We start from the raw sequence: 21,498 nt of genomic DNA, 5'->3' as shown, positions 1-21,498 counted from the left end.
GGCCTATTACACGGCCTGATAATCATTTAGCGAGGGCTGCAGGGATATCGTTACCGATGTCCTTGCAGCCCTTGTTTAAACACCATACTTTACCTAAACATCCTGCGCTCCTTCTTCCTCCCGGTCCCACGCGCAGCAGCAGCTTCGGTGTGGCCTAACTGAGCTAACAGACCGCTCAGCCAATCACTGGCCGTGGTGGTCCTGGCCAGTGATTGGCTGAGCGGTCTGTCAGCTAAAACAGGCCACACCGAAGCTGCTGCTGCGCACAGGATCGGGAGGAAGAAGTAGTGCAGGAGAGGACCTGCAACATGCCTAGGTAAAGCATGGTGCTTGTGAAATCGTCGGTCGGTGCCCGATGATTTTAGGTTTGAACCAAAGTAGACGATCAGCCGATGACACGATTATCAGCTAATCATTGTCTTTATTCCACTGAGCAATAATCGCTCCGAAGAATAGGACCCTAAGAATCCCCCTGCTAAGAAGCAGCAATGTTTAATTTTCCAGCAGCGCCACCACAGGGGAAATAATGCACTGCATGGTGCTGATTCAAATCCTGGAATCCCATCTACTAATTCAGGATAGTCTAATACAGAATATGAAAATGGGTTTTCTTAACTAGGACAATCCCTATTTAAATTTTCCCTATTTTAGCCTTGTCTTAAAGGGCAGAAATAGTTTTTTTTATTTTAACCCACGAACTAGCTATTTTTTCCTGTGCTCACCCAGTCATTCCATAGACTGCAGCAAAAAGATACAACTTACCAATAGACTTTTGCCGCAGCATCATGGCCTGGCCAGGTGAAGAGGACAAATACGACGGACCCTCATACACCGACTGCGCACTTGAGACTCTATGCTGTCCAAAATTTGGCTACACAAAAAGGAGGGAGGAAAGGGAGAATGTTTAAGAATCTGTATGAACCTAAAAAGTTTTTCATATATGCTAACCCATACACGAATATATGATGTATCAGGGACATTTTAAAACTTGCTTTTGAGACCAAAAATTTTGGGAGTTTACGCTATGTTTTGAAATAAAACCCAAAAATGAAAACACAATCCCTGTACACTCATTGCAAAAAAAAAAAAAAACTATGCACCAGGAAAGAACTGATTACATATTGCAGTAAAAGGCTATGTTCACACAACGTCCAAAAAAGAAAAAAGGTGTCCGCTTTTTGTGTTTAAAAAGACGTCCGTTATTGCATCATTCTAAGTGACTTAAAGAAAATGCATTGAAGTCTTTGGAATAACAGACGTCTTTTTTACACATTGTATTGCATCCGTCCGCCTCAAAAGACGTCCATCATTCAATACAATGTGTGAAAAAGACGTCCGTTATTCCATAGACTTCAGTGCATTTTATTTAAGTCACTTAGAATGATGCAATAACGGACGTCTTTTTAAACACAAAAAGCAGACGCCATTTTTCTTTTTTGGACGTTGTGTGAACATAGCCAGGGTACGCTTATTGTGGAAAACTGCGAAGCAAGAAGTTCTAGTAACCTTCTGTTAAGTGCTTGAAAATGGTCCAGGCAGACACAGGGGCCGCTTGTGTAGGGAGGGTGGACAAGATAACTGGTAAAGCTACTCATGGTTGTTGGCATATCAAACAATACTCTCTAGTGGAGGTCTGTCTGAGCCATCAAGAGCCTTTGTGGGTGCCCTTCTAATACCTCCTGGGCCACAATACCCTAGATTAGGGGAAATTTGTTTTCTGTGGCCGCTAATGAATGAATAGTGGCCGCAGAAAACTGACATGTCAGTTGTTTGCGGCGCAGCTAGGGATCCCGGCCGGAGCATATACTATGTGTATACGCTTCGGCCGGGATCCCATAGAGGCAAGGTACGAAAATATACGTTGTGTGAACATAGCCTAACAATGCAAACGCCAAGTGGGGAAAAAAGGCTTCAAGTGTGCATAGTCTAGAAAAAACACCTGCAGTCAAAGCAAGGAGTGGATCTTAAGGAAACAAACTGAAAAAAAAATCTACTTTATTTGGCTAAAATAGTGAAGTATCCATAGACATATATTATTAGGGAAGTCTTTTTCAGTTTATAATAAATAAAATGGATACTCTGGTTTGGAGGCATTTTTTAACTATGGCCGAAAAGAGGGTGAATGAAAACAAGGACATCCACTTACCTGCCAAGTCCCTCCGGTCCCTGGAAACTACCTGGTCTCCTGGTCCCTGGAAGCTTCCTGGAGACATGGCTCGAGCCATGACTTATCTAGCCCTCTCAGCCATTCGGCGGCTGAATTGCGCCTCAAACCAGGAAACAGCCAGAGACCCAGGGACCGGAGCAATGTTATGTGAGCCCTGGCACTGGAACCATGGAGGTAAGCAGAAGTGGTTGGTTTCATCCACCCCCTCCTTGGCCGTAGTGAAAAAAAGGCCTCCGGCCGGGGAGTGTTGCTTTGACTATATGAGAGCGAAGAGTTCACATACTGTCTGCGCGCTAGATTAAGCTTTCCTCACAACTGTCAATGAAGCCCAATATACCTCTGAGGAAAAAAAGCTCTTTGAGGCAGACCGTGATGTTCCCAGAGATGCCAGTGTACCCGGGCTGGAGCTCTCGTTCACACTTATGGTTTGCTGGGCTGCTGCAAGAATCTCATCCAGCTTATCTGTATAAGGAAGGAAGAGGTAAGATTTCAATATGATGGCACACTGGACTGGAGTCAAGACTAAAGAGGCCTTGTAGGCCTGGAATATGTCTTCTCCTCTATACAAGTAGTAAATAGTTCAATAATGATCAACCACCCATTAAACTAATATATAAAATAAGAAAGCTTAATAAATGATATTGTGTAAATAAGGCTTGGTTCACACTGAGTTTAATGTATCTATTTTTAAATGCTTACTTTTAACGAGCACATGGAAGTCAATAGAAAAACGGATCCAAACAGACTGCACAAAATTGCATGTTTTTTCATCACTTTTTTCATAAAACTTATACGTTAAACAGACTGCAAAAACGCAATGTAAACCCATCCTTATACGGTACCAGATACAATGAGTTGAAATTAGCGATGCTGGTTGTGGAGGGCCCTTTCCTATTGTGGACAAGTTCTTTAAAGGGGTTATCCAGTGCTACAAAAACATGGCCACTTTCCCCCTCTCTTGTCTCCAGATTGGATGGGTTTTGAAACTCAGTTTCATTAAAGTAAATGGGGCTTAATTGCAAATCGCACCTGAACTGGAGACAACAGTAGGGGGAAAAGTGGGCATGTTTTTGTAGAGCTGGATAACCCCTTAAAGATTTGTTGTGCCATCCCAGGAGGTGTGAGTTCAGCAGAGGGTTAAAACTTAACTAGCCAATACCAGAGCCATATTTTTTATATTGCATAACAAAGTATTTTTTTTCTTTCAAATGGTAAAACAGTTGTCCACTTTGTCTAAGCTAGGGATACTAATCCGTAAAGAAACTGGCCAGCAAGTGTTCGATTTACCTGCAGCACCAGCATTTCAAAGTGTCTGTTTAAAGGAGTTGTCCAGGCAAAATAGCAAAAAGAAGGGGGGAGGGTGTTGTAAACACAAATAAACAAGTGACATGCATGCTAATCCAGCAAAGCTGCAGCACCCATGATACCTGTCTCCCGCTGGACTCCTCTAATTCCCAGTTCCTGTGATAACAAAGCCCAACAAGAGCTGCCTGCTGACCCAATCAGTGACTGAGGTGGGACACCACTGCAACCACTGATTGGCAGAGCGGGATTTTCCTGTAGTTTCATGATGTCACAGGAACTGGGAGATACAGGAGTCCAGAGGAAGATGGGGACTCACAACAAGGCAGCCACACTGGATCAGGACAGCTGAGTGCCACTTGTTTAGTATGTTTATTGCACCTTCTGCCAGGCATCCCCCCACCAGAACAAACCCTTTAAAGGGGTAATCCCATGGTACTCACTCTACCTTGGACAAGACAAGAGTTACCACAATAAAATAATAATGTATTTTGGAACCTCACAACCAATTTCAGAGAAGTGAGGTCTTACTTAGTGCCATTTGATATACAGTTCTTTTCTTCTCTGTGTTCTGAGATGGCTCATAGTCTAAAAGAAAGAAAAGTCAAGTTATAGGTTGAGCTCTTATATGTGACATATTTAACAGCAGCCTTGGTAGTCACAGCGGACTAAGGGCCCTATTACACGGGACGATTATTGTGTGAAAAATCGTTATAAAGTTCGAATTTAAACAATAATTGTTCTGTGTAATAGCAGGCAACGATCGAAAAATTGTTCGTATGTTGTTGATCGTTGATCTAGATCTGAACCTAAAATTATTGTTAATCGTTTGCTGTAATTCCACATTCGTTCGCTCAAGTTCCGCATTTTTTTACTAATCGTTCAGTGTAATTGCACATTGTTTTCCTGGGATCAGAAGGAAAAAACGATCATAGTAACAATCGTAGTAACGATCGTAACTAACGACCATCGTTCTGTGTAATATGGTGAACGATTTCAGGTTAATGATAAACAATCTCGTTTGTGATCGTTAGTCGTTAATCGTTAAAAATCTTTCCGTGTAATAGGACCCTAACTCTTCTGCTCATGGACTTATCATTACTGTACATGAAAGTTTGTTGACGCTACCATGGCAACCTCAGAGCAAAGCTAAGAGGATCAGCGGGAAAGAAATGTATAATCTACTGAGCTACATTTTTAAAGGAATTGTCTAGACAGTGGAAGAATAAAAAGAATGGAATAATTTTTGGAGGTCTTCTGGTTTATTGTAATATACACGTGTATAGTCTTCTTTACGTTTGGCGCCATGTAAACAAATAGCAGAAATGTGATTGAGTCATAGTCTAACTGAGAAGACTTATGTGGAAATATTCACACATGATAGGTCTATAGGACAACTATTATACATGAGGCTCCTGTCGGATCAATGCAAAGACTCTTAATTATGCATCAAAGCAAAATGTCAATATTAGCAACAACAACAAAAAAAAAAAACATAAAAGGAGACACTTTCCAGCACTGAGGGTGTAAAGACCAATAAAGCATGGCACCACTATATTAGCTTACTTGCTGAGGTTTTACAGTGTACAGAGGACCAGGGTCCACAGTAAAAGAACAACAAACCTTATGTCTTACATAACCCAATGCACCTAGGATTTCACTGCATTGAGCACTTTAGCCGACAGCCGATAGTGTTAGCTTTGGCTTGTCTCCCTGAGATCAGTGATCTGTTTCCCGTATTACATGACCCACTTAATATATGAACTTGTGCCCTTTAATTAATTTTATTTATTTAAATCTGTTTCTAACTGTAAAGAATTCCCATAAGAAATTATTTGAATTTAAACTTACTCACCATTTTTCTTTTTCCAAGGAGACACTAAAGAAAACATCAGATACATAGTTAGTGCTAACTCATTATTTCTCATATAAATCCCACCCCCGCCCCCGAAAAAGAAAAAGATCACACAGTTTACAAACCCTCGAAGGTTGTAATAGTATTATAAACTGAGTAGAGTATTGATGTTTAACTAAGACCATTGTGGAACTTTTCAAGACAAACTTTTGATTTTCCACCTTCGATACTAGATGACAAGAGAATGAAGTTGATCCTGAATAGTTCCAAGTCATAGTAGAATACTCCAATACTCAGCCTGTCCCATACAATTCTATATGTTTAGCAGAAATGACATGACTTACACACAGTTGAGGTTCTTCCTTCTGCTTCCAGTGGATCCTTGGAGCTACATATCAAAACTACCTTACCAGCAAAATGAGGTGGATATGTCTGGTGGCTTGCAGGAACCAACAATGTATGACTGCTTGAATCGCCTACTCTTAAAAAACTTAATTTGAAGGATAAACACCCATCTTCAGTCAACAAAAAGCCCTGAGGATTACCCTAAAACTATTTTATAGATGCTTCGGTAAAATATCACTAATAGTGATCCAAGTGTGTATGACGTTCACCAGTGGTGAATTCAAGAATATACTGGTTAGCTGATCTGCAGATCTACACAGTTAGGGTAAAAAGTTCCCAAATCTTCACCAAAAGAGATCTCCTGGCCTACAAAATGTTCTAGGGTCTTAATCCTGCCTAACACTTTAGACAAATACTAACAGTTTCCAATGAATATAGTAATGGAGGTGCCAATTGATCTAATGTCTAAAGCACCTTCTGGTTTGGGAAACTTTGGGCCCTACTACTTAAGTTGGGCATACACCCTAAACAACTGTTGGCCAAATGATTGTTCAGCCTAAAGTTATCTCTCCTTTCCTGTGTTACCAAACATTACTGTGTTCTCTACAGGTAGGGGACAGGGCTCCCCCATCACCCCTAGCTCTACCAACATCATCTGTTTGTGGAGTCTCGGGAGAGCCCCATTCACTTTATACTGAGGGCCATGCTATACAGTACATGTACACATATGCCTACCATATTAATAATAAGATGGACACTATTAAGGTGGAAATGTTCTTTGAAGACCATAGGAATCGTAAAGCAGTAGACAATTCAATGATTTGATTAAAACCTTTCTTTGGCCCAAGCTACAATAATTGCTTTACTGGTTTCAACACTAACTCTATGTTCTCACCAAATCAGAGTCATCTAGACAACTAACCGCCCATAAAACAAGGCGTCATCAAAACAGCTTCCAGCACAGTCAAGCTGAACAGTACAAAAGACCCTATTATGAGCTCTTAATTTTCAGAGATTATAAAGGCCACGGTTTCCTATGTTATCACCGCGCAGGGCTGACTCATGTTACCCATGTCACTAGAACTTAATCACATTACACAACTGGCGGACCACAGCGTAGATAATGCACAGTAAATGATACGCATTTAATTATCCGGCAATTAAAAATTTCAAGGATGTACCTTTATCCACTTAACATTCAATAAAATGGAGGAAGACATGACACAACATGAGGAGGATGAGGAGAAAAAAAAAGTAGACACACACAAGAAAGTAAATAGCGGCAATGTGGGTACATGTGTATAATGAAAATGGGAAGAGGTCAAAAGACACAAGAAAGGAAAAAGGGAGAGAAAATGACCCATCGTTAACATGTCTCTTTATTATACATATTGAAGAGAAACTATCATTGATTTTAACTCATGTCTTTGTGTCTTTTTTGTCCACACATAATGGAAGTAGCCATTTTGTAGGGTAAATTCAAAATTTTTGGACAATGCAACCATACTAGGCTATCGTGACATTAAGGTGTTGGTGGCCATCTATGCCTTTTATTTCTTTTATTTGTTTTTGGGTAAAAGAATCAGTATAACTAATAATTTATTCTTTTAAATTATCGCTTATTTTGGTCTTAAGAATCCAGTGGGCGGTCCTAATCAGTGATAAACAACTATATTAGTACACACACTACAGGGAAGGCTGTCAATCATTGATTAGGACTACCCACCGGACTCTAAAGACTAGAAAAGGCAGAGGTTTATATAAATTCTTTACTATTTCTACATAATTTTACCCTCACACATGTGTACAGTGGGAAAAAAGTATTTAGTCAGCCATTAATTGTGCAAGTTCTCCCACTTAAAAAGATGAAAGCGGCCTGTGTAATTGACATAGGTAGACCTCAACTATGAGAGACAAAATGAGAAAACAAATCCAGAATTTAACATTGTCTGATTTGGAAAGAATTTATTTGCAAATTATGATGGAAAATAAGTATTTGGTCAATAACAAAATTTAATCTCAATACTTTGTTCTATATCCTTTGTTGGCAATGACAGAGGTCAAACGTTTTCTGTAAGTCTTCAGAAGTTTGGCACACACTGTAGCTGGTATGTTGGCCCATTCCTCCATGCAGATCTCCTCTAGAGCAGTGATGTTTCGGGAATGTCAATGTGCAACATGGACTTTCAACTCCCTCCAAAAGTTTTCTATAGGTTTGAGATCTGGAGACTGGCTAGGCTACTTCAGGACCTTGAAATGCTTCTCACAAAGCTGCCCTGGCGGTGTGCTTGTGATCACTGTCATACTGAAAGACCCAGCCACGTTTCATCTTCAATGCCCTTGCTGATGGAAGAAGATTTGCACTCAAATACCATACATGGCCCCATTCATTCTGTCATGTACAAGGATCAATCGTCCTGATCCCTTTGCAGAGAAACAGCCCCAAAGCATGATGTTTCCACCCCCATGCTTCACAGTAGGTATGGTGTTTGATGGATGCAACTCAATATTTTTTCTCCTCCAAATACGACAAGTTGTGTTTCAACCAAACAGTTCTACTTTGGTTTCATCAGACCATAGGACATTCTACCAATACTCTTCTGGATCATCCAAATGCTCTCTAGCAAACTTCAGATGGCCCAGACGTGTACTGGCACTGCAGGGTTAAAGTCCCTGGCGGCTTAGTGTGTTACTGTTACTAGCCTTTGTTACGTTGTTCCAAGCTCTCTGCAGGTCAGTTACTAGGTCCCCCCACGTGGTTCTGGGATTTTTGCTCACTGTTCTTTTGATCATTTTGACCCCACGTGGTGAGATCTTGCCTGGACGCCCAGATCCAGGGAGATTATCATTGGTTTTTTATGCCTTCAATTTTCTAATTATTGCTCCCACAGTTGATTTTTTTACACCAGGCTGCTTGCCTATTGCAGATTCAGTCTTCCCAGACTGGTGTAGAGCTACAATTTTGTTTCGGGTGTCCTTCGACAGCTCTTATGTCTTCATCACAGTGGAGTTTGGAGTGTAACTGTTTGAGGGTGTGCACAGGTGTCTTTTATACTGATAACAAGTTGAAACAGGTGTCATTACTCCAGGTAATGAGTGGAGGACCGAGGAGCATCTTAAAGAAGAAGTTACAGGTCTGTGAGAGCCAGAAATCTTGCTTGTTTGTAGGTGACCAAATACTTATTTTCCACCATAATTTGCTAATAAATTCGTTCCAAATCAGACAATGTGATTTTCTGGATTTGTTTTCTCATTTTGTCTCTCATAGTTCAGGTCTACCTATGATGTCAATTACACAGGGCTCTCTAATCTCTTTAAGTGGGAGAACTTGCACAATTGGTGGCTGCTAGAGATGAGCGAACCTGGAGCATGCTGGAGTCCATCCGAACCCGAACTTTCGGCATTTGATCAGCGGTGGCTGCTGAAGTTGGATAAAGCCCTAAGGCTATGTGGAAAACATAGATATAGTCATTGGCTGTATCCATGTTTACCAGACAACCTTAGAGCTTTATCGAAGTTCAGCAGCCGCCACTAATCAAAAGCTGATCGTTCGGGTTCGGATGGACTCGAACCCGAACCCGGTTTGCTCATCTCTAGTGGCTGCCTAAATACTTTCCCCCCCACTGTTTATTAACCCCTTCCCGTCAGTAACATGTATATATACGTTCCCACTGCACATACCCTGTGCAGTAGGAATGTACATATACGTTTCTGACTTTAGGGGGTTTGATGTGTGCGGGACCACTGCAGTGAGAGCGGCCCCGCACACATCAGAATCCAGGGAGCCGAGGGTAATAAGAGGCAGCTGCAATTCCACAGCTGCTTGCCAGTAACTCCTTAAACGCCAGATCTAGCGATCGCGGCATTTAAGGTGCTGAGTGATAGGAGTCGTCAGTAGTACAAGGCGCTCAGGCAGGCTCTATACATAGATGGCCGATAACACTGATCTATGCTGTGCTATGGCATAGCATAGATCAGTATATGCAACCTAATGATTGATTGTTTAGGCTGCGTTCACACTACGTATATTTCAGTCAGTATATTTCAGTCAGTATTGCAACCAAAACCAGGAGTGGATTAAAAACACAGAAAGGATCTGTTCACACAATGTTCAAATTGAGTGGATGGCCGCCATTTAATGGCAAATATTTGCCGTTATTTTAAAACCGTTTTTAAAAAACCGTTTACCGTTATATGGCGTTCATCCACTCAATTTCAACATTGTGTGGACAGAGCCTTTCTGTGTTTTTAATCCACTCCTGGTTTTGGTTGCAATATGAGGACCACAATACTGACTGAAATATACGTAGTGTGAACCCAGCCCTAAAGTGTAAAACAAGTGTAATTAAAAAAAGTTTATAAAAGTATAAAAAAAAACTTATAAACCCCCCCCCCTCCCAATAAAAGTTTAAAATACCCCCTTGCCCATTATAAAAATAAAAATATAAAAAAAAAATAAAAAAACATATATATTTAGTGTGCGGAATATTATTAAAATATAACATTATTGTTCCAGCACGGTGAACGGCGTAAACGGAAAAAAAAACACACACCAGGATTGCTGATTTTTTTTAAATTATATATCAGAAAAAATGTATAAAAAGCGATCAAAAATTTTCTGTTACACCAATATGATATTAGTAAAAACTAGAGATCATGGCACAAAAAATGACACCCCAACCAGCCCTGAAGGTGGAAAAATAAACGCGATTTGGCTCTTAGAAGGCGGGGAGGAACATTGCATTAATTTGACCCATCAATGGGCTCGGTCTTGAAGGGGTTAATCATCTAAGCACCTCATGCTCTATAACTTGCTGCCTGGAGATTGGGATAAATTGTTAACACAATAGGTTCCCTTGAAGGCTAGCTATACTGTATACTATGGTGCATATTAGCATCTGTACCATTGCCCCAAGCGCCAGAATGCCTGCCATGCAATGGATTCCAGTGGTAGTGAATTAATCTGTGAGGGGGGGGCATGATAATCTTATCATCAGAGGACTCTTCTCACAATAACTACTTGACTAATCTGGTTAAACCCATTAGACACTAAATGGTAGGATGACAGATTGGAGTTAGGATGATTTTGATACCACATTAATATTGAAAATTTATAAAATTCTAAATTTGTTCTTTTTTTAAATTTTAACTAGAAATAAATAAAAGATTTTAGGACTTATGCACAAAATGTTCAGAAAGTGACATAAATATTGCAAACTTCAAACCATGTGACCAACTACTACCCAGAAAAGGTAGAACAAATCAAAATCTTCATGATAGTTTCTCTTTAGAGGACAAACATATAAAACATCTTAAGTGTAAGAAACAGACCAAGCATAGTTGAATAGCCCCCAACCAGAACATGCTCTTATCCTGGCTCATGAGAACAATGGGAAGACTGTAGCGGTTGATGCCAGATTTACCCTGGAGGCGGCACTGGAACATAGTATTCTGCAGAGCACTCAGCTATGTCCTGGAGAGCAGGCATGACACATGGAAAGCCTACACGTCATCCTCACAACACAGAGACACTGCAGATGCTAGGCTTTGTTTTTACTCCTATAAAACCATCTGTGGGGCTCCTTTTCTTTGATGCCAGTGTTAGAGGATTTCATAATAAGATATGCTAGTCGAAATGAAGAAGATAAAAGTCCAAGGCCAAGAAAAATGCTCCTGTGTGCTAACAATATACTCATAGGTATAACCTGAAGCTCCTGGACTCAGTGGCGGATTATGATGTGGGTGGTTTGGGAGTCCGTCCTGGGCCTGAGGCTCCTGGGGGGCCCATAGCAGTCAGGGGGCCATGTTTACTATTGTGGGAACAGCAGTCAGGAGGCCATGTCTACTATTGTGGGGGCAGCAGTCAGGAGGCCATGTCTACTATTGTGGGGGCAGCAGTCAGGAGCCCATCTCTACTATTGTGGGGGCAGCAGTCAGGAGCCCATCTCTACTATTGTGGGGGCAGCAGTCAGGAGCCCATCTCTACTATTGTGGGGCTACAGTCAGGGTGCCATGAATAATGGCTATTTACTATAGTGGGGGCAGCAGTCAGGGGATCATGTGTACTACTGTGGGGGCAGCAGTTAGGAGCCAGGAGGGCCCCACTTATTCCGCCTGTGCTCTTGGATCCCACCCCAAGAGCCATTTATAAGAATAGTGTGTTCTTATATAGCACATGGTCAATGTGTGACTACTTTTCTATCCACTACAACTATGTCCCTAGTGATATCTATACCCCAAATGTAGAGCCCTTATTCATGAAAGCTGGCCAACCAAAGTTTTTTGCAAAAGGTCCCTCAAGTGAAGAACTACCTGCTCTTCTTTGGCCATATTGAAAACATGACGATACTCCAGTACCTCAATTTCTTTAGAATTGTTTTATCCACAGCTTGGGCCATGCAAGTATGCATGCATGTATGATGACCACAGGAATGACTCTCTTCATGCAAGACAACTAGTAGATACATCCAAAGAGAAGCCAAACATGGAAAGAGCCACACTTACCCATTTCCTCCAATTCTGAAGTCATGGATTTGGAACGCAGTGATATTGCGGGTGGAGTAACACGCTTGGTTTGCTGGGGCACTGAAATCGTTTATAAGGACATTCGTTAATATACATGTTCACTTTTAGGGCTATGTTCACGCAATGTTAATTGAGGTGAAAATATGGCCCAAAGGGAACCTATAAGTTGATGAATGATGGCAATCTACTATAGTGGGGGCAGCAGTCAGGGGAACATGTCTACTACTTTGGGGGCAGTAGTCGGGAGCCAGGGGGGGGGCAGTTGGGTGGACAGCCCAACCAGCCTTTCGATTGCTGCCCAAACAAGGGGCAGCATAACACAGAGAAAGGTTCTATTCACACAGCAAACTATTAAATGCTGCAGGGTTTCAGAAAAATCTTAACCCGCCACCCCACTGACTCTCTTCACTGATCTGTACCTATGCCTTGTGTAGGGAGAGATATCAGTCAAGGCTGGCAGAGTAGGGAGCAACTCCCAGGAACTGGCTAGTAACCCTGTTCACACCTATACATGGGTTGCAATTCAACTCCAGTACTACACACTATATTATATATAGTAAATGCAAACATATCCGTTTTTGTACCTTTTTTTCGCATGGCATCCTCCATTTCTGGGTTCCGTGTCACCATGACAACTTTTACCATTAAGTTATTTCCTCCCTGCCGAATCATGTTAACTACCTGCCGATGACCCACTTTAACCACATTCTGGCCGTTTACCTAAGAAGAGAGAATACCATAGCTTATAAAACAGTACACGCACCTAGTACAGAGGTCATAATTAGAGACAAAGGCATCTAAAACATGCTCATTTACAATCGTTCAGGTTTTAAATACTGGCGGCTGAAGAAGATGGATGCAGCCTTAGGGAGTCCGAGAAAACATGGATACAGCCTATGGCCTATGGCTTCATGTTTTCTCGGAATCCCCAGGGCTGCATCAAACTTCTTCAGCCACCCGTATTTGAATCCTGAACAATCGGAATTGAGCATCAACTCTATAAATAATCAAATTATTTTACATTTAAATGTACTTTGTAAAGCTATTCTGTAATATTTCTTACAGCTGTCGGAGAATATAAGACATGTGCAGAAAGTGTCTCGCTCACAGGTTTTTTTTTTTTTTTCTCTTTCAACCACCCTGTGGTAACAGCAACCAACTGATGGACATGAGTCTGGTGTTTACAGACACTGGTTTCCGCTTTGTTCTCCTTTCTCTGAAGAACACTGGTGAGGAAATCTTTATAGATGAGCATGTATGATATTTTGTATACATTAGGCTGGGTTTCACCACCATGTTTATAATCTCTTTTTTCCTATATGAAGTGTGATAAATAAAATATTGTAGCACATATGTCTTCACTGTAGACTGTATGGAAATGTGTTATACCCTGACAAATTAAAGGGGTACTCTGGCGGGGAAAAAAATATACAGATTTGTAAATTACTTTAGATTACACAGTGCTCTCTGCTGCCACCTCTGTCTGTGAAAGGAACTTTCAAAAGCAGGAGAGGTTTTCTATCGGGATTAGAGATGAGCGAACCAGGTTCGGCTTTGAGTCCATCCGAACCCGAATGTTCGGCATTTGATTAGCGGGGGCTGCTGAACTTGGATAAAACGCTAAGGCTATGTGAAAAACATGGATATAGTCATTGGCTGTATCCATGTTTTCCAGACAACCTTAGAGCTTTATCAAAGTTCAGCAGCCACTGCTAATTAAATGCCGAATGATCGGGTTTGGATGGACTCAAACCCGAACCCGGTTTGCTCATCTCTAGTAGGGATTTTTTACTGCTCTGGACAGTTTCTGGCGGCAGAGATCACTGTTTCAAACTAGAAAAAAATGTTATCCCTATAGATGCTGCGGTTGCACAGACCGCAGCATCTTTAGGGTTAACTATTAGGTTTGGAACGTGATTCTGTTTTGGATGGTTGAGGTGAGTGCCCAGCTGGGACCCGCTGCGGCTGCGGCACGAGCACAGCTTCTGTACCTGTTTCATCCCTGGATGAGCCAGCACATCCATATTCAAGAACAGGGGGTTAAAATGGACTGATGCGGGATGCAGTTAATGATTCAATAGCCCCAGCCTCTGTATATATCATCATTTAAACAAAACACTTTCTTAAAATTTTTTAAAAATAAATAATTAGAAAGTAATAATAGGCCATTAGTTCAATTTATTTTACATCATTAAAATAACACCATGTCTATCATATAAAAAAAGAGACAAAACTCATTTGAGCAACCAAATAAGAACAGTCCCTGGACCCCTTCCCATCCTAGCAAATCACTATTTGTTGCTTTCTGACCTTTTTAGCTCCATAACTCTTTTATTTAAAAAAGTGGAAAAGGAAATATTTAAATTTAAGGGGTTTGTATTTTTTTTTACACCTTGCTATGCTCCTAGGGGACTTCTATATATGTGATCATTTGATTGCAGTTCAGTGCAGTACTACTGTCCTCTTATTTGTAACTTTTGACATATCACCACACATGCCAAAAGTTACTCATTGCGCCAGGTGTCACTCCTGATGCTCCTCGCTCCAAGATACAGCCAGGGTGAGGTGCGCAGCAATGCTCTTCACTCTCCAGTTGGCCAAACATCCAACTCTTTCACTTCCTAGACTGTAATGAAGCAAAAGAGCTGGATTTAATTGACAGCCGGGGAGAGACATAGGATTCCCCTGGCTTTATCTAGGGGTCTGATAAAAAGTCAAAAGTTACTGCAAATGGCAGTAACGCTTTAAAGAGGATGCACCATCAGGTACATCCTCTTTAATATGACCCACGGATAGAATGGCACCGTCAGGGGGAAGACAGTGCAGCGCTCCGTTTTTTGATCCGCGGCCCAGTTCCTGTTTACGGTGCCGTTCTATCCATGGGTAATGGGCTGGGGCTGAAGCACAGGTGGGGGGCCGGCCAGTCCCCAGTGGGAGGAAACCCTAGCCCCTCTATAATGTGGCTCCATTTATTCTAAAGGAGCCTCATCATAGAGGGGAGGGAATTCCCTCCCATTCCAGTGCTTCAGCCCCGGCACCCGTGGATAGAATAGCGCCGTACACGGGAACCGGACCGAGGTTCAATAAACGGACCGGCTTCCCTGTGACGGTGCCATTCTATCCGTGGGTCATATTAAAGAGGATGTACCTGATTGTACATCTTCTTTAAATCAGTAATCTACTAATACAACCTCTCTGTCACAGGCCATACTTGCAGATCTAACATGACAGCCACGCAGACCTTCAGAAAGCAGCAGCTTCTATGACAACCAATCAGCACCTTGTGATTGCAACATGTGGCTGCCGATCAGAACCTGACTCCTGTAAGTAACTTACAATAAGCCACAATCACTAGTGTTCGCAGCATCTAGAGAGTTATATGTATGGAGCAGGATCAGCTTCTGAGGCCACTTCCTGCCCGACACAGCAATTTTCTCTCCATCTGACAGCATCAGATGTCAGCTGCTGCAATCTGCTCATGGTGCCAAGTAGGAGTGGAAGTTTATACTTTCCAGAACTCATAGGTCTAATAGAAATCTTCCCATTATACACTGTACCCTCTAGTGGTAGATATCATAACATTGCCTGCATTATCTTTAATCATTTTATATATTACTTCAAGGCCTCTGCCATGTGAATATGGACTTAAGACCTTTAAAACCCAACATATAACAATCGGCCATGTATTTATACCCCAGAAGGACTACCTTATTGGCCCTTTTACACAGAAAGATTATCTGACAGATTATCTGCCAAAGATTTGAAGCCAAAGCCAGGAACAGACTATAAACAGAGATCAGGTCATAAAGGAAATCCTAAAATTCCTCCTCTTTTCAAATCCATTCCTGGCTTTGGCTTCAAATCTTTGGCAGATAATCTGTCAGATAATCTTTCTGTGTAAACGGACCCTAATGGTACTTTTACACGGTGCGATAATTCGCCCGATCGCACGATTAACGATTTTGAATGAATGTTTTTTTTTTTTATAACGATCAGCTTTTAGACGGAACGATACATCTTACGGAAAATTCGCTATGCGATCGTTTTGCGATCGTTTAAGCCTATCTCACACATAGGTGAAATCGCTGAAAGAATGTTTACACGGAACGATCTGCGAATTTTTTGCGAACGATCAACGATGATTTAAGAACATGTTGAAAGATCAAAATGAACGATTTTTTGCTGGTCGTTTGATCGTTCGCTGCGTTTACACGTACGATTATCGTTCGAATTCGACCGTTATCGTGCAAAAACGAACGATCAATCGTCCCGTGTAAAAGTACCATAAGTCAGCCGGACTAACCTGAGGTCCTGACCTTGACGACCACGTTACAAGATAGTAAAATAATCATGTGACTTAAACATCCTAATCCTTGTTCTCTGTTTAGTTTATGGCTATTTGTAATATTTGGTCGCTCATGAGTCACAGTAAATATTTAGCAAATTGAATATTTAGATTTGATACGTGTGACTGTGGGACCACTCTAAGCAGCTAGATAGGTGGCAGCGGTAAGAAGTCACATTGTGGTTACAGCCAGGGCAGTGTATTGGGCATTTGGGGTCTACAGACTAGATTGATGGTTATCTGGAGTTTGCATTGTATAATCTGATCTGAGGTCTGAATAAATTTAGCAGTGTAAGGCTATGTTCACACAACGTCAAAAATATTGAAAAGGCAGCCGATTTTCATATTTTAAAAAACATCCATTTTGCCGCGATTTAACTGACTGCAATGGCAATGTATTGAAGTCAATGAGAAGACGGACGTCCAATGCACACGGTGTATTGAATAACGGACGTTTTTGCTGCAGGCATCAAAATAATGAACATGATCATTATTTTAAGACGTCTTTGGCAAACAGCGGACGTTTTTTATTAGTAGTTCACACACAGTTTTTCTTTTGTCACCATTCTTTCTCCGTTTTTACTATTAAATTCAATGGACTTTTCAATTTATCTACCCCCAAAGGCCAATTAGTAACCCCAAACTAAAATAATGTGCAAACACCAGTCATTTCACTAAGGGGAGGCCAGACAGCTCAATAACGTCCGTTATTTTAGCCTTAAAATAGTGGACATCATTTTAAACGGAGCTCAAAAAACGTGTGAACATAGCCTAAATTAATTTTTGGGGTTTTAATAAGTTTTGAATCTTGTCTATGATCGGAATTAATTTAGGCACCCGATTTGGGACAGTTCCCTATTCAGCACCTGATTTGGGACAGTAGCCTACTCAGCACCTGATTTGGGACAGTAGCCTATTCAGCACCTGATTTGGGACAGTAGCCTATTCAGCACCTGATTTGGGACAGTAGCTTGTTAAGCCCCTGATTCGGCCTATACACCACCTAATTTGGGATGGTAGCCTATTCAGCACCTGATTTGGGACAGTACCCTATTCAGCACCTGATTTGGGACAGTTCCCTATTCAGCACCTGATTTGGGACAGTTCCCTATTCAGCACCTGATTTGGGACAGTTCCCTATTCAGCACCTGATTTGGGACAGTAGCCTATTCAGCACCTGATTTGGGACAGTAGCCTATTCAGCACCTAATTTGGGACAGTAGCCTATTCAGCACCTGATTTGGGACAGTAGCCTATTCAGCACCTGATTTGGGACAGTAGCCTATTCAGCACCTGATTTGGGACAGTAGCCTATTCAGCACCTGATTTGGGACAGTAGCTTGTTAAGCCCCTGATTCGGCCTATACACCACCTGATTTGGGATGGTAGCCTATTCAGCACCTGATTTGGGACAGTACCCTATTCAGCACCTGATTTGGGACAGTACCCTATTCAGCACCTGATTTGGGACAGTAGCCTATTCAGCACCTGATTTGGGACAGCACCCTATTCAGCACCTGATTTGGGACAGTAGCCTATTCAGCACCTGATTTGGGACAGTAGCCTATTCAGCACCTGATTTGGGACAGTAGCCTATTCAGCACCTGATTTGGGACAGTAGCTTGTTAAGCCCCTGATTCGGCCTATACACCACCTGATTTGGGATGGTAGCCTATTCAGCACCTGATTTGGGACAGTACCCTATTCAGCGCCTGATTTGGGACAGTAGCCTATTCAGCACCTGATTTGGGACAGTACCCTATTCAGCACCTGATTTGGGACAGTAGCCTATTCAGCACCTGATTTGGGACAGTAGCCTATTCAGCACCTGATTTGGGACAGTAGCTTGTTAAGCCCCTGATTCGGCCTATACACCACCTGATTTGGGATGGTAGCCTATTCAGGACCTGATTTAAACCGGTAGCCTATGCAGCACATAATTTGGGACAGCAGCCTATTCAGCACCTGATTTGGGACGATAGTCTATTCAGCACCTGATTTGGGACGATAGTCTATTCAGTACTTGAGTTGGGGCAGTAGCCTTTTTAGCACCTGATTGGGACAGTAGCTTATTACGCCCCTGATTCGGCCTACCTCGCTGCTTGCTGGCTGTTGTAATAATATCATCCTGCTATCTGTACAGGGAATGGGTAGCTGACTGTGCTAGACTCCTTGTGGGCACAAGGATAGCAAATATTATAGGGCCATACTGTATATGGAGCACTATACAAAACATAGTAGACTTTTTACAATTTGGCACCATCTGTATATGATGGACCTTGGGGCACTATCCACAGTATATGGCACTTCTTAACTTTTTACAATATTCAGAAGCCACATGACGTTCTGCAGGAGCTGACTTCAGGATAAGACAACAAATAGGCTTTGATGGTCTATGGCGGTACCCATGTTTTCCAGGACTCGCTAGGGCTGCATCCAACTTCTTCAAATGCCAAACAATCAGACTGCAGCATGCTCGGGTTGGGCTCATCGCTATTCTGCATGTATTCATCCCAGTATTATACCTTCCTAAATTATGCTGATATATTGGTTCTACATGTGATATGGTGACCCTCCCCAATCAATCCCCATTAGTGATCTCCCACTTACGGCACTACTATAATGAGTCCAGATGTAGCGCTCCTAGATTCAATTTACTCGGGTGACATTCTGTGGTTGCATGCATTTTAGTCCTGACTGAATTTGTAATGATTAGTAATTCATAGCTGATTTCTGAAGGAATACAAATAGACAGCCACTCTCTCGGCCTTTTCCCTAGAATATCAATTTGTAGAAGCGAGAAAAAAAAATTCAGTGTATTTAAGGTCAATTCAGAATTTCCTATTGTAAGTATTTCTAGTGATATCTTTTAGCGTCCCTAATGGATGGTTACTCCAAATGTACAACTTAGATTTCTAGAAACCTAGAAACACATTGCAGCTCCAAAATTAGTTTGGATAAGGATCCACTAAAATACTACAATTGATGTAAAATTCACCTATATAATGTTTAAGTGCCCCCTCCAACCCCCCACATACATTTGACCAGCCAGTGAGGAGTTAAAGGGGTACTCTGGAAAAAAGGTTGTGTCAGATAGTTATATAGATTTGTAAATTACTTTATTAAAAAAAAAAAATCTCAAGTTTTCCAGTACTTATCAGTTGCTGTATGTCCTGCAGGAAGTGCTTTATTCTTTCCAGTCTGACACAGTGTTCTCTGCTGCCACCTTTGTCCATGACAGAAACTGTCCAGAGCAGGAGAGGTTTTCTATGGGGACTTGCTACTGCTCTGGACAGTTCCTGACATGGACAGAGGTGGCAGCAGAGAGCACTGTGTCACACTAAAAAGGATAACCACATCCTGCAGGATATACAGCAGCTGATAAGTACCGGAAGACTTGAGATTTTTTTTATAGACGTAATTTACAAATCTGTATAACTTTTTGACACCAGTTAATTTGAAAAAAAAAAAAATCTCTGGAGTACCCTTTTAAATTTATATAACTTCTTCTTCTCGGGCTAAAAAATTATACAGGAAGAAGAACGTCCTGCAGAAGTGATTTAGGAAAGATTGATAAATTGATATGATAGTTTCTGCAATGAATGTAATGTACTGTGCCTATGTAGTATCATATATAACATGCACATTAAGGCCGGGTTCACACAGCTTGAAACACCAGATGGTCTGTGATCCAGCCAGGTCACAGAAAGACCAGTGTCAGTGAAGATCATCCCGACCGGTACTGCATCTGATCTTCATTTGTGCTGAATTGTGCATCTGTGTGTGCTCGCATTTCAATTCACCATAGCCAACTATGGAGAGTGCGGCTGGAGCCAAACTCTCCATTGTGTGACCTGTCAGGCTTGTGCGGACGCTATTCAATGAATAGTGGCTGCACACAACTGACATGTCAGTTTTCCGTGCGGATGCTAGAGATCCCGGCCTGAGTGTATACTATGTGTATACACTCCATCTGGGATTCCCTTCAGACTGCAGTGCACATAAGTTCTGTATTAATCACGACTGTTGTTTCAAATCGGCAACAACAGCTGTGATTAATACTAAACTTACGTTGTGTGAACATGGCCTGATACTGTATGCCAGGGATAGAGAACCTTCGGCCCCCCAGCTGTTGCAAAACTACAATTCTCATCATGCCATGACAGCCAAAGCCTAGGCAAGGTGACAAATCCTAGTTCCTTCATGGGTAGCCCATTTAGATCTTCTCTTCTTTGTACACCACTGTTTATGACTGTCTGAACCCCACTGATAGCATATGTAATGACTGGCAGCATGGTGCATACAGCTAACAAGACACAGCATGGACTGAACTCATTTTACCTCAATTAAAAAGTCCCCCATCCTGAGACCCGCTCTCCACGCCACTCCTCCTTCATCCACACTTTCCAAGTACTGAAGGGCAGGAAAGGCCGGAGTTGGAGTGAACTCTTCAATTGGGGTTTGTGCTGTAAAAGCAATGTGATAATTAGATCATTCTGATTATAAATTGTTAACCCTTTAATGACTGACCACCCAGACAGAGCATTTCCTTTAATGACCAATGACCAGGTGCGAGGCACCTGGGGTAAAACATACTCACTGTAGTTTCTCATCATTACAATCATCTTGGTTTGTAGAGACCCTATATTTTCTGGGTTTTATTTCTTATAGAAATAGAAATGTCCCCTGACTATAAGGTGAACCTGGCAGCAAGTATTTGACATCTCCACAGGGATAATGCACTACCATGTACTCACTAAAATCCCTGGTGGGCTAGAGGAAGTACAATGGCATAGTGAGTCCTCTAGACTAGATCTTCCTTGCACCCACACTAGTGGATGGTGGCGTCAGACGGCGGAAAATTGAAAAAAGGGAGGAATGCAGGGCTGTGTGGGAAAATAACAAAGTAAATTTAACCCTCCTCGTGCCTCTGTAGTGCCACTCCCGGGTCCTACTGAT

General features: G+C 41.8%; 1 protein-coding gene across 1 annotated transcript in view; it reads right to left on the bottom strand.

The window, feature by feature from the left end:
• The window catches only part of SHANK1 (SH3 and multiple ankyrin repeat domains 1), a 197,747-nt gene that overhangs the window by 6,475 nt on the left and 169,774 nt on the right, over window positions 1-21,498 (bottom strand). The window contains exons 16-22 of the mRNA XM_069946701.1: window positions 20,881-21,005; window positions 12,779-12,914; window positions 12,174-12,254; window positions 5,325-5,348; window positions 4,001-4,057; window positions 2,505-2,629; window positions 763-871 (exon numbers count right to left, since the gene is read on the bottom strand). Of these exons, the coding sequence (XP_069802802.1) occupies window positions 763-871; window positions 2,505-2,629; window positions 4,001-4,057; window positions 5,325-5,348; window positions 12,174-12,254; window positions 12,779-12,914; window positions 20,881-21,005 (657 nt within the window). The remainder of the gene's footprint in view (window positions 1-762; window positions 872-2,504; window positions 2,630-4,000; window positions 4,058-5,324; window positions 5,349-12,173; window positions 12,255-12,778; window positions 12,915-20,880; window positions 21,006-21,498) is intronic.

The sequence above is a fragment of the Dendropsophus ebraccatus genome, chromosome 12, assembly GCF_027789765.1.
Source record: "Dendropsophus ebraccatus isolate aDenEbr1 chromosome 12, aDenEbr1.pat, whole genome shotgun sequence".
In the NCBI taxonomy this organism is placed as follows: Eukaryota; Metazoa; Chordata; class Amphibia; order Anura; family Hylidae; genus Dendropsophus; species Dendropsophus ebraccatus.
This window is presented reverse-complemented; position numbering and strand designations above follow the sequence as displayed.